Genomic DNA, 14422 nt, shown 5'->3' with positions numbered 1-14422 from the left:
TATAGAGGAGAAACTGCTTCCAAATTAGCACAATACGAAGCATTTGCCTGTCAGGATTGTTTCAAGGATTTGCGGAAGGCAGGAGGAAAGATATCAGGGGCATTTTCCAAATAAGGACATGCTCCTTCTCCCATTGAATTTATTGTTGACAAGATCAGGTCCTAAAAGTCAGGGGAAGAGAGTAGAAAAGCATTTAAGAGTCTTCCTATTCCTCCCCCGGCTTTTTCTGGAAATTATAGCCTTGCTATACTTGTTCTTTGTCTAAAAACAAAACAAAACCATGAACTGGAAAGGAGTGAGTCAGCCAAGTCACAATCCTCTTGTATTTGTCCATGAAAGCACAGCACAGTTTTCTGCATTTTTTTTCAACCGTAAGATTGTCTGACTTTTCCTGACTCTTCTTTGTAACGAAAGTTAGGTTTTGGCTGGTCTGAGTGCACAATACTCTACAGTATATCAATAGTGTCAGATAATCACATTTAATTCACTGCATCATTGAAAGGTCAACTGTCATGAGGGAAAGTGTCTCAAAACCAATTGTTCCAAATACCAGATGGGTTATATTTTCACACATGGGCACTTACACTGCACCCATAGTAAGCTTTGTCAGTTTATATGCTGGTTTTGGTAATATCAAGCTTTAATTTTCATGTACAACCTTAGGAAATGTGTTTGAATCTCTACTCCTCTTCTTAACATTTTGTTCTGTTTTTCCAAAAAAACAGGGAATGGGTATGGCAACCCCCGAAATTCACCAGGTCTGCTGGTCTCACCTGGCAACTTGAACAAGAATATGCAAGCAAAATCTCCGCCCCCAATGAATTTGGGAATGAACAACCGTAAACCAGATCTCCGAGTGCTTATTCCACCAGGCAGCAAAAATACAATGCCATCAGTGGTAATGCATTCCTTAGGCATTTCTTCTTTCCCTTCAAACTATGGCTATTTCTCTGTGTAGACTCCCATTCACTTCTATGGGCTTTGGATCAGGCCCTACATTCTGACATTGTCCAGTCCGCTCTGGTTGTAGACCGGTTCCACGTCTGTTTATATTTTTTATGAAGTCATTTTTACTTCCTCCTCTTTTCTATTCAGTTGGAAAAATGGTAACTGTTTTCTGCACACTCTCAATTTCCTAGCACTCCTTCCTAGTGACTGGAGAATCCTTTCCTAGATTTGTTACAAGATTGAACTTAGTCCTATACATGATCTGCAATTAACAACTTTGGTTTAGTTTCCACACAATCAGAGCCTCAGCAAATGACAGACTAACCAGAAACAAATGAGCTGGAAATCTGTCGTGCTGGGAACAAGGGTCACATTTTATAATGATGAGAAGCAGTAATTATTCCTTAGATGTAGTAAGAAAAAGTGAAAGCATCTAACCTGGGAGCTATGCATCTCCTGTCTGTGTTAACAAAGCTGAAGCAGAGGACTTATGATATAAGGTTGAGTCATCAAGCGTTTCATGTTAGTGTCTTTCTATTCCCTACAAAAGAGTAAATCTTTCATGAGCGATGTAACATTAAAAGTGAGGATGATTAAAAAAGGATCCTGATAGTGCAGTAAACACATTTTTCCATTATGTAACAGACAAGCTATTAAAACAACTTGCAAGTTGGCTACTTTAGCCTGATGCATTATAAATTAACTTTGAATATCAAACTAAAACCCCAGAAATGTGACGCTCTCTTCTTAAAAGATGAGGAGTAATAAATACAGTCTCCTATGAAGCTACAGTCAAGTAGACCAAGGCTGTGACAAGCTGTCTCCATCAAATGATTTATTCCAAGGACCTTAAAACTGATACTTTCCAAGGGATTCTTTGACTGGTCAGGTCTCTGGCAACAAGGTGCTACTATACAATCTCTGCAGCCACTGGGGCTGGAGAGAAATAATGAATAGTGAGACAAGGACCTGTGCTGAAAACTGGATAGATTGTCTTCACAATTGAGACAAATATCTCATTAGGAGGACAAAGAATGTCTTTATGAAATGTTATTTTTGTAGACAGTGTTCAAAAATTATTTAACCTGTTATGCCTATCAGATGAAGCTATTTATTGTGCTTGAAAGCTGTCTGCTGATAAATATTTACGTTTACTAATTATTAACACTCCTTTCCTATGCTCTCAGTCTGAGGATGTTGATCTGCTTTTGGTAAGTGGTAGTGATGCTCATCCTACTAATACAAAAACAATTGTTTTGTCTGCTTTTTATATGGAGTTAGTGGTTGAAATAAAATTAAGCATTCCCAGTATTATCGATTTGGTATATAACATAGGTGACAAGAATGAAATTGTTACCTATATTGTTCAACCTCTGCATGTTTAAAAAAAAAAAAAAAAAGCCTTTGAGAAGGAAGCTTAGCCACTATTAGTATTTTGCTAGCATGCTAAAAGTAGACTACTTTTTTTGCAAGTGGCACACCTTATTAGGGGTTTTTTTAAGTGGTTCTCTGGACATTTTATCCTTTTGCTCCTAGAATTTGAATTCCTTGATGCAATTTGTGCATTGAAATATCCAGTGCCAAAGAATTAAAGACAAATGTGTAACTGCTTTGCTAGGTAATATTTTTGAAGTTTGTTTTACTATGAGAAAGAATGAAGTAGCCAGAGCACCATCTGCTGGAGAGAGTTTATTATGCAGCACTGCCGCAATATTGCTTACTGAATTAAACATAAAATCTATTATTGCTGATTTTAATAAAATTTTTGCATTTGAATGAAAAGCAAAACAATGGAAGTTGAGTTTACATATTTCATCAGTTTTTCACGTGGTCTCTTTTCTACCCACAATAAAGCAATCTTACTTGTTACAAGTTTGGTTTCCTAGGAGATACTGATGTAATGGGTTACTATGGTGACAACTAATCTCTTGAAGGATTGTAAATGATAGGGTTGACAGAGTTCATAAAAGCGACATGTTAAATGATTAATTTCATGAAACCTGTATTAAGTTGTATCTCATGCACAAAATGTACCCTGAAATCCAATACATTTAACTGATTTAAACCTGTTAATAATTTGTTTATTTTACTTACTTTAAAAGAATCAGAGGATAAATAACTCCCAGTCTGCTCAGTCATTGGCTACCCCAGTGGTTTCCGTAGCAACTCCTACTTTGCCAGGGCAAGGGATGGGAGGATACCCATCAGCCATTTCCTCAACATATGGTACCGGTAAGTATCAATGTAAGATGTGAATAGTAGGGGAGAGCAAGATACTGACCTAAGCAGTGGCTCAATAGTAATGAAATTCCTTTATGTATGCTGCACCAAAGAGAGGAATTTGTATTCTGTATTACTTTCGGTGATTGAAAGCCTCATTAGCTTACTCTGAGTCTATAAATGACTTGAGACATACAGGGATTCAAGAAGCAGCTGCATTGTTATAATGGAAAACTGCTCTATAAAGCCTTTTCCGAAAGACTTTTGCTAAACAGTATAACTTAAAAGGGGCACTTCTTTGGTTCACACAGCTAAACATTACAGAAAATCACATCACATCAGTACTGCATAGATTAGATGGATATATAGACTGGATGCCTTTCTGGAAGATACACTGTAGTCAAATGCAAACTCTTGAACTCAATACAGAGGAAATTCTATGGCTTGCACTATACAGACTAGATGAGCTAATGCTCCCTTCTGACCTTAAAGACTGTGAAACTATGACTATTTATGCATGGCAATGATGACTGTATGGTTCAAGAACATTTCTGGATCTTTATGTCCGGAAATGCCTCCATAAATTAGAGGATGTTATTAGTGCATTATTTGTTCCCAAACTGATTAGTTGACTTAAGAAAAGGCTCCGGTTTTGTTAGTGCAATTTAATACCACTGGCATAATGAAGATAAAAAAGCTTATTATATTACGTATGAAAATTTAAATTATGGTGCTACTTATTGTTTAATTATTTTCCACTTAATTTAGCTATTGTCTGTTCTCTTTTCATATCTAGAATACTCACTGAGTAGTGCAGACTTATCATCTCTCTCTGGGTTTAACACAGCCAGTGCTCTTCATCTTGGTTCAGTAACTGGCTGGCAACAGCAGCATCTACATAACATGCCACCATCTGCCCTCAGTCAATTGGGGTAAGCAATATTCCTTAGATTATCCTGTCATTTTACATTACTTAATGCTGGTTTGCATGAGAAACAATGGCTTCTATAACCCAATTAATCCCAAATCATAAATGAGATAACATATCAACAAAAGTCTACTACATGTAACAGCTCCACTTTCAAAATCCAAAACTTGAAAATTGGTATCACATCGGAACCTTGGCAGGTAGCTAAACTACAGTCTTCTATTTCCTAGCACTTTCTCAGTGTTGTAGGAAAGTGTACTGTTGTTTATCTAATCCTTCATTTGTCTAAGTGATATTTAATTTCCAACACAGAAGACAAAACAGTACACTCATAATTGTGCTTCTTTTGCTTTTGTTTCCCTTAAGCTTTTTGATTCCCTGTAGTTCAGTGCACACTTTTAAAGTAAAATTTGCAAATTTTACATATTTTTAAATCACTGATAAATAAGAATGGCATCATGATTTGACCTGAGATGAATCCATAACCTTGTCTGATAATCACATAATTCCATCTGCTCAGCTGTGACTTGCAAGTTTCATTTATTTGGAACTGCTTTATAGAAGTATAACATAATTGTGACTAAGAATCTGGCAGAAGATAAACCTAATTTTGGTTTGCCTGTGTCTAAGAGAATATGTATTTGTGCCCTCTAGTGGCATTTTCAAGATATTTCTCCAGTAGATGTGAAGCCTACAATAAAACAGTCCTGTATGGTTTAAATATTTTATAAAATGTGAAATTCATATGAGAAAAACAACCTAATTCATTTAACAAACAAACAAAACTATTGGCTAATTGAAATAAATTTTAAAGGCCTGATTTTCAGAGATGCTGAACTCCTACAAATCCTAGTGAGCCAGGTCCTAGGTGTATGCTGGCACTGCAAACATTATAGCTGAAGATATGGCCAGACATGCTTGAATTGAAAGTTGTTCATTGAGAAAAGTACAAATTAAAATTGACTGAATATATCAACTAGTAAAGTTTTAGTTCACTGGCATCTGAAAGCATCAAATCAACCTTTTTCAAAAAGACAAATGTTACACATAAGCTTTAATTTTTTTTTGCAAGACTGCTGCCATAATCTGAAAGTATTTAATATTGTAAATGTGGTTTAAACTTCAAAATTCTCTTTGTAATTTATTTGACCTCTTGTGTGCCATTGGCTTGGGTTTTTAGAGGAATGGCTAAACAAAGGTTTAGAAGAAACATATACTTTTTGAATACCACTTCTGTAAAAAAAAGTTACATAGTTACAGATATTAACTGCATAAACACATACAACCCAAAATGTGCTGATTTAGAAAAAATAGTCTTAATACGTCTTCATTATCCCTTCCTTATTGCTTTTCTTTTTGAGGCATGTACTGTTTTGGGGCAAACATGTTAACTGTACATCTAGGGATATAAAATCCCAAAGAAATTGAAAACTCACATGTTAGCTATCAATGTATAACTTACTGTATAGCTGATTGTTTTCAATGGTTTACCATAATAAGACTATTTGGTTAACCAAACAAAGTATAAATTAAATCCTAAACTAACAGCATGCCTTTTTAGATATGTCACACATCATCATATGTTTCTAATTCATATCACAAAAAAGTTGAAAATTAATGGCTGTGCCTAGTGGAACGTGTTTTGGGCTTCTGGTTTTAAAATTATTTTTTCAATGATTTTCAAGTGAAGTTAGTACTGTGAAAACTGCTTCATTGACAGCCCCAGAGGAGTCTTCCACTTATGCAGAAAATAAGCATGATTTCTTAGTTTTATTTTGTATATTGAGATTTATATACAAAAGCACCTATCCTAAGCTTTGGGTGATTTAACAATTTCTTTAAAATGCACAATTCAAACACAAATTTATAAGAACAAACACAGCCCACATGAGCAGAAGATCAGCTAACTAGAACTTCCAAAAACATAAAGAAATGCCCCACTCTCTGTAAGAACCCTAGGTACCCAAACCCCTCAACCATTCTCAGAAATTTGAGCAAACAGACTGAAAGTGTAGTTGACCTGCCTCCAAATTCCTATACTATACTAGCTGAGGGAGGTGAGTTCCAGGGGATGCAAAGGTAGGGGAAATAGGTTAATATGTTCAGAACTAATACGTTTATTTGGAAGGACTTAAGCGAACAATGAATGTGTGTTTTCTGTTAAACAAGCTTTGGGAAAGACCTATGATGTGCCTCAGACAGGGCGGTTAATAAGGGAGGCATGCAGATTCCCCAGGGGGCTCTATCACCAATGCCTAATAGCAGTACACTGCAGTTCATGTTCCACTCCACATGGCACAGGAGCATAGGTAGTATTACAGCTTGTCCCAGGTGGCCTGGGTCCCCATGAATCTGTGCTCCGCAACAGCTGCTGTTTTGGCAGCATTGTCTGAACAGGCTCTAAGACGAGTGCAGAAGAACCACTGCTCTTCATCTTGGTCCAGTCACTGACTAGCAACAATACTAGTGCCCATGTTCCTGAGCAGTCTTGGAGGGATAATTTCTAAGGACATCACAGTAGTACAGACCCCATGTCTGTTCAGTTTTTGGCCTTTTTTTTTTTTTTTACCAGCTCTTTAGCTGATCGAAAAAAATTACATTTTACATGAAAAGGTGTTCCTCTTTTTGACACCTCTCCTCTATGAACTACCTATTTTAGATTGATCAACAAAAGCCATGAGTTGTTGGTCACTACTGACCTGAAGTGGGTTTGAGCTCTAACCTACAAGTGAATGGTTCTGTATCCAGTTGCCAATTTCTTGATCCACATGACTCCCCTACGTGGCATACATTCTTCCTTGTCCATAATTATCAATCTAAGACAGCACATTTTCTGCTTTGAGTGTTAGCTACGGGCAAAAGAATGGGTTTCATAAATAAAAATGCAGACTTAAATACTCAACCACAATATTTATTCAAAATAATTTTTTATATAGACAGTTATTTATATAACAGTGGAAGTGTCTCCAATCCTTTCTCAACCCTATGGAACAAAGAATTGGCTCAGATCCATAAGCTTGCTCCAGAATTCTTGACTAACAGACCAAATAGTTAGTAGTTATAACAGTAAATTCTCAAGGTCTTGGTTAATATCCAGTGCTAAGCCCTAGGTACCCTCACCCACACACATGTACAAATAAATGTATTCTGTGGCAAGGAGGAAAGCAAAGCCAGAGACAAAGCCCTGGGGGGGGCGGGGCATGCCATCTTTCCCACTCCATGAAAATCTGTGTTGTCAAGGGCCATGTGGTCATAGATTCACCACTAATACCCATGCCTCTTCCCAAACCCACCCTGACTCAAATTCCAACTGGAGGTTAGAACAGATGGAGACCCATACAGAATATACGTCACTGGCATACAAAGTCAAAGCTCCTTTGCAGATTCCTTTCATCCTGACATTTCCTAGCCCCTGCACAGAAGAGCCATGCTAACTCTACTTCCTAATGAACCATCCATGCCCAAAGAGGGAATCGTATTTGCCCCAGCTGATGTACATCAAATAATTTCTGTGTGCCACTCATATTGATTTGAATGTGAATTGAGGTTTAATATTTGACGTATATTTCCTTTATTATTCCTATGAAATTAAATGTTTTCTGTGCAATGTATGAAAAAAGATGACCACATTAATGTCAGTGTGAGTGGATTATAAGAACATAAGAACGGCCATACTGGGTCAAACCAGTGATCCATCTAGCCCAGTATCCTGTCCTCTGACAGCAGCCAGTGCCAGATGCTTCAGAGGGAATGAACAGAACAGGACAATTATCAAGTGATCCATCCCCTGTCATCTAGTCCCAGAGGTTTAGGGACATCAAGAGCATGGGGCTGCATCCTTGACCATCTTGGCTAATAACCTTTGATGGATCGATCCTCAATAAACTTAGTTAATTCTTTTTGAACCTGGTTAGACTTTAGGCCTTCACAGCATTCCCTGTCAATGAGTTCCATGGATTGACTGCATGTTCTGTGAAGAAGTACTTCTTTGTGGTTGTTTTAAACCTGCTGCCTATTAATTTTATTGGGTGACCACTGGATCTTGTGTTATGTGAGGGGGTGAACAACACTTCCTTTTTTCACTTTCTCCATGGCAGTCACAATTTTATAGACTCTGTTATATGCTCCCTTAGTCTCTTTTCTAAACTGAACAGTCCCAGTTTTTTAATTTTAATGTCCTCATATGGAAGCTGTTCCACTCATTTTTGTTACCCTTCTGTATACTTCTGACAATTTTAATATGTCTTTTTAGATGGGTCGACCAGAACTGCATGCAGTATTCAAGGTACTATGAATTTATATAGTGGCATTTTATTTTCTGCCTTATTATCTGTCCCTTTCGTAATGGTTTCTAACATTGTTAGCTTTTTTGACAGCCACTAGACACTGAGCAGATGTTTTCAGAGAACTATCCACAATGACTCCAAGATCTTTGTCTTGAGTGATAACAGCTAACTAAAACCCTATCATTTTGTGTGTATATTTGGGGTTATGTTTTTCAGTGTGCATTACTTTGCATTTATCAACACAGAAATTCATCTGCAATTGTTTTGACCAGTCACCCAGTTTTGTGAGATCCCTTTGTAATGCTTGGCAGTCAGCTTTGGACTTAACTATCATGAGTAGTTTTGTATTGTCTGCAAACTTTGCCACCTCACTGTTTACTCCTTTTCCCAGATCATTTATGAATATGTTGATGAGCACAGGTTCCAATACAGATCCTTGGGGGACCTCGCTATTTATCTCTCTCCACTGTGAAAACTGACCACTTATTCCTACCCTTTATTTCGTATCTTTTAACCAGTTACTAATCCATGAGAGGACCTTCCCTCTTATCCCATGATTGCTTACGAGCCATTGGTGAGGGACCTTGTCAAAGGTTTTCTGAAAGTCCAAGTACACTATATTGACTGATTTCAGAGTGGTAGCCGTGTTAGTCTGTATCAGCAAAAACAATGAGGAGTACTTGTAGCACCTTATAGACTAACAAATTTAACTCACCCGGGTCCACTTGTTTGTTGAAACCCTCAAAGAATTCTAATAGATTGGTGAGGCATGATTTCCCTTTACAAAAGCCTTATTGACTCTTCGTCAACATACGTGTTTAACTGTGTGCCTGATAATTCGGCTCTTTACTATAGTTTTAACCCATTTTCTGGTGTTATCTGACAAATAATTGATGTTTAGTAATTGTATAGAATTCTTTAAAATTAAATCATTTTCTTTTGCCCCTTGGATTTTCTACATTAAACCCCATTTATGTTTCAGGGAGGTTGCTGTGTTGTTCAAAAGGCAAAGATAATATTAGCCTGGGTCTATGTAATGCATTTTATATGAAGGTAAAATAAGCATTTGTGTAAAATAGACATTGATATTTGCTCCATTAACATGTAAAGGCAAAACCAGGTATTTAGCCCATGCAGAATTTGGATTTAATAGTGAAAAGCACCTGTGTCCTACCCTTTTATAACGAAGAAAAGAGATCAGTCCTTCATATAGCTGCAGTCTCCCACCTTGCATTCTAAGTCTTACTCACACTTGCAATGTATACCCGTGCATAGTGGGCTATCATCACTTATAATGAACCACATCAGCTTATGACTCACAAAGTTTTGGCTAATGAAGACTAAAGAGACAAGTTTTCACACTGGTTCCTGAACCTCTGTACCAAGAATAACGTACATTAGATTGCAATAATGCCAGCTATATTTCTCAAGAGTTGCACTCATCCTACCTGTCTTTCAGAAATAGGGTGACCAGATGTCCAGATTTTATAGGGACAATCCCGATATTTGGAGCTTTTTCTTATATAGGCTCCTATTATCCCCCATCCCCGTCCCAGTTTTTCACACTTTCTATCTGGTCACCCTGTTCAGAAACTTGCTGCCTATAGAGACTGTAATATATAATATAGTACAGTGTATATAAAGAGATACAGATCAGTGTGTTTCATCAAATCATGTGAGAAAATTTCACTGATATACTTGCCTTACCCTGGATTGAAGAATTATATTCCTGTGTTTTAAAAGTGTCCCAATCTCTACAGAGCTATATATCAAGGGTCTATATCACAGGCAGTCCCAAATCAAATCTCCAGGTCCCCAACACCCCATATGTTGAGGAATTTCAGATTCAGAGCCAAGTTTTGAATCCACATCCACCTCTAGTCTAAAATATTTATTAAACTGCCAACCTACTATCCCAGGCAAAGCCCGAACCTCTCCTAAGGGGATACAAGATTAAATCCATAGGAAAATGAAAACAATCAGGAGTATATTTTTATTTCTTGTTGGATTTTTTTCATCAAGGTCTCAGCAAAAGTAGAATATTTCACTGAGTAAGTAGAAATGATCACGTCTAATATTAACAAACAGTTCTCTCCACACATTTAAAACGTACTTCCAAAATGCAACAGAGAGTACCCCGTTTGCCTTCAGAATGTATTTGGGAGTGCATGAGGGAAGGAATTGTACACCTCACTGCACTTTTTAAAACATTTGCATCAATGAGCCCTGCAATATGCTAGGGGGAGAGTACAGTAGCAAATTTTGACAAACTGTTCTAAATGAATGCAGGGTAGATGAAAGCAATCATTGTTGGAGCACTTTGTTCTGTCTTTGTTGTCTAACAATAGCCATCCATTATTAAACATTGTGACAATTAGTGATAAAAGCGTTTGATATAATTTCAGTAGAGAAGCCAAATTGTTTCAAGTATAAATCTGCCAAAATGAGACAAAATACTGTTTTGCCTTTCACTGGAGTTACAGTAGATGTTGCATAAGTAAAATCTCCCCAAATATTCCCTCACTCTTAAAACCCTTGAAATTATGTGTCCGGGGACTTCAGCCTGATTTATGGTTCTTAATTGGAACCATGCCTCAGAATATAATAAGAATTACACACTAAGAAAGATACTTTTGAGATATGTATAATAAAAAAGGGAAATTCAGTTTTGGCCAGTAGGTGGTGCTCTTGTACAAAACATTCTTCAAAGGCAAGTGGTATCGTTTCTCCCTTATTTTAGAATAATGAACATTTTTCATATTTTCTCTCGCTCCCACACATTACAGCTTCCCGCTGCCTCTAACCTGCGCACACAAATATACAAACAAAAAATCAAGTTAGAATAAGCATTTAGCATATTTTCTTTCTTTCTTTCTTCTCTTAACAATAACACAGTAAGAACTATAACTTTTGTTGGTATTTATGACACTCTTTGTTTGAGTTGAGTGTGCCCACATGCAAAGCAATATATTCCCCTGACATAGAATCATAGAATCATATGAATCATAGAATATCAGGGTTGGAAGGGACCTCAGGAGATCATCTAGTCCAACCCCCTGCTTAAAGCTGTGCTGTTCAACATATTCATAAATGATCTAGAAAAAGGGGTACACAGTGAGGTGGCAAAATTTGCAAATGATTCAAAACTACTCAAGACAATTAAGTCCAAAGCTGACTGCAAAGAGTTACAAAGAGATCACACAAAACAGTGACTGGGCAACAAAATGGCAGATGAAATTCAGTGTTGATGAATGCAGAAGAAATTCACATTGGAAAACATAATCCTAACTATACATGCAAAATGATGGCGTTTAAATTAGCTGTTACCACTCAGAAAGAGATCTTGGAATCATCATGGATAGTTCTCTGAAAACATCCGCTCCATGTGCAGCAGCAGTCATAAAAGCTAACAGAATAGGAACCATTAAGAAAGGGATAGATAATAAGACAGAAAATATTGTAATGCCTCTATATAAATCCATTTTATTCCCACACCTTCAATACTGCATGCAGTTCGGTCGACCCATCTCAAAAAAGATATATTTTAATTGGAAAAAGTACAGAGAAGGGCACCAAAAATTAGCTTCCACATGAGGAGAGATTAAAAAAACTGGGACTGTGCATCTTAGAAAAGAGACGAGTAAGGGGGATATGATAGACATCTATAAAATCATGACTGGTGTGGAGAAAGTGAATAGGAAAGTCTTATTTACCCCTTCATATTACAAGAACCTGGGATCATCCAATGAAATTAATAGGCAACAGGTTTAAAACAAACATAAAGAAGTACTTCTTTACACAATGCACAGTGAATCTGTGGAACTTGTTAACGGGATGTTGTGAAGGCCAGAAGTATAATTGGGTTAAAAAAAGAATTAGCTAAATTCATGGAGGATAGGTCCATCAATGGTGATTAGCCAAGATGGGCAGAGATGCAACCCCATGTTCTGGGTATCCCGAAACCTCTGACTACCAGACACTGGGACTGGATGACAAGATGGATCACTCGATAATTGCCCTGTTCTGTTCATTCCCTCTGAAGCATCTGGCACTGGCCACTGCCATAAGACAGGACACTTGGCTAGATGGACCATTAGTCTGACCCAATAATGCCATTCTTATGTTCTAATGTTCATCAGTTATAAAGAAAACTCTAGTGGTTTCAACAGTGCAAAGGCTCAGCATCCAAAATGTATCATAGCACTTACAAAAATAATAGAATTTCTTGATAGGGAATACCATAGAGCCATTCAAGAGGGTCATGTCTGTTGTGATGCCTCTTTCACTGGGTCTCAATATTCCTTAGAGAATATTCCTCACATTCCTGGCATGCACTGTTATCCATAAGAGTCTTTAAACTGATGTTTTGGGCAAGTGTTTGTACGTTTCTGGGGGCTCCATGCCTCCTCAGTCTGTAACTGGGTTTCCTTTCCTCCTACAGAGCTTGCACTAGCACTCATTTATCTCAGAGTACAAATCTCTCCCTGCCTTCTACTCAAAGCCTCAACATCAAGTCAGAACCTGTTTCTCCTCCTAGAGACCGTACCACCACACCCTCGAGATACCCACAGCACACGCGCCACGAGGCGGGGAGATCTCCTGTTGACAGCTTGAGCAGCTGTAGCAGCTCATATGATGGAAGCGACCGAGAGGATCATCGGAACGAATTCCACTCCCCCATTGGACTCACCAGACCTTCGCCGGACGAAAGGGAAAGCCCCTCTGTCAAGCGCATGCGGCTCTCTGAAGGATGGGCAACATGATAACGTTATTACCTATTAGTTTTTTTCTTGCAGTGTGTGTGTGCTATACCTTAATGGGGGTGGGGGGGGGTCGATATGCATTATATGTGCCGTGTGTGGAAAAAAAAAAAGTCAGGTACTCTGTTTTGTAAAAGTACTTTTAAATTGCCTCAGTGATACAGTATAAAGATAAACAGAAATGCTGAGATAAGCTTAGCACTTGAGTTGTACAACAGAACACTTGTACAAAATAGATTTTAAGGCTAACTTCTTTTCACTGTTGTGCTCCCTTGCAAAATGTATGTTACAATAGATAGTGTCATGTTGCAGGTTCAACGTTATTTACATGTAAATAGACAAAAGGAAACATTTGCCAGAAAGTGGCAGACTTTACTGAGAGAGAAAGCAGCTGTTATGCAACATATAGAAAATGTACAGATGTTTTGACAGACCCAGCAATGGGTGGCCATGAAGAAATGTTAGAAAGAGTCTGGGTCACCTACCATACCTAAAATGCTCACAAACATGCAGGCATATCATTAGAGTATGGCACTCAGTTAAAAGGATCAAAGACATGTAAAAGAGGACCATACTTGTAAAAATGTTGTGTTTGAGGGCTAACATATTTAATTTTTAAAATTCTGGGTCTGCATTACTTATTAAATAAAAAATAGAAAAATATGTACATTACATTTTGCTTATTTTCATATTAAAAAGTAAGACAGAGTTTGCAAAGCATTTGTGGCTTTTTGTAGTTTCCTTAAGCCAAAATGTGTGTTTTTTCCTTGATAGCTTCGCTAATATTTTAAACAGTCCTGAAGAAAACAAACAGAGGACTTTTTGTATAGAAAGCACTACCCTAAGCCATGAAGAACTCCATGCTTTGCTAACCAAGATAACTGTTTTCTCTTTGCAGAAGTTTTGTTTTTGAAATGTGTATTTCTAATTATATAAAATATTAAGAATCTTTTAAAAAAATCTGTGAAATTAACATGCTTGTGTATAGCTTTCTAATATATATAATTATGGTAATAGCAAAAGTTTTTGTTATCTTAATAGTGGGGGGATTATATTTGTGCAGTTGCACATTTAAGTAACTATTTTCTTTTGGTTTTCTTTTACTCTGCATACATTTTACAGATTCAAAGTCAGCTGTCAAAAAACTAATCTGTAAAAGGTTAGAATTTACCCAAGATGTAACAACCTAAATCATTTTAATACAACATTTACAAATCATTGGGTGAACTGAGATCGATTGTATATACTGATTAGTTCTTTCATGCTGTTTTGTGCATTGT

General features: G+C 37.2%; 1 protein-coding gene across 1 annotated transcript in view; it reads left to right on the top strand.

The window, feature by feature from the left end:
* MEF2C (myocyte enhancer factor 2C) overlaps positions 1 to 13238 on the top strand; it is a 147965-nt gene extending 134727 nt beyond the window's left edge. Inside the window, exons 8-11 of the mRNA XM_065406954.1 lie at positions 726 to 898; positions 3051 to 3180; positions 3965 to 4100; positions 12824 to 13238. Of these exons, the coding sequence (XP_065263026.1) occupies positions 726 to 898; positions 3051 to 3180; positions 3965 to 4100; positions 12824 to 13145 (761 nt within the window). The 3' untranslated portion in view covers positions 13146 to 13238. The remainder of the gene's footprint in view (positions 1 to 725; positions 899 to 3050; positions 3181 to 3964; positions 4101 to 12823) is intronic.
* Positions 13239 to 14422: the final 1184 nt, after the last annotated feature.

This window comes from Emys orbicularis, chromosome 6 (genome assembly GCF_028017835.1).
Source record: "Emys orbicularis isolate rEmyOrb1 chromosome 6, rEmyOrb1.hap1, whole genome shotgun sequence".
Classification (NCBI taxonomy): Eukaryota; Metazoa; Chordata; order Testudines; family Emydidae; genus Emys; species Emys orbicularis.
Note: the sequence above shows the minus strand (reverse complement) of the source record. Positions and strands in the feature narration are given on the sequence as shown.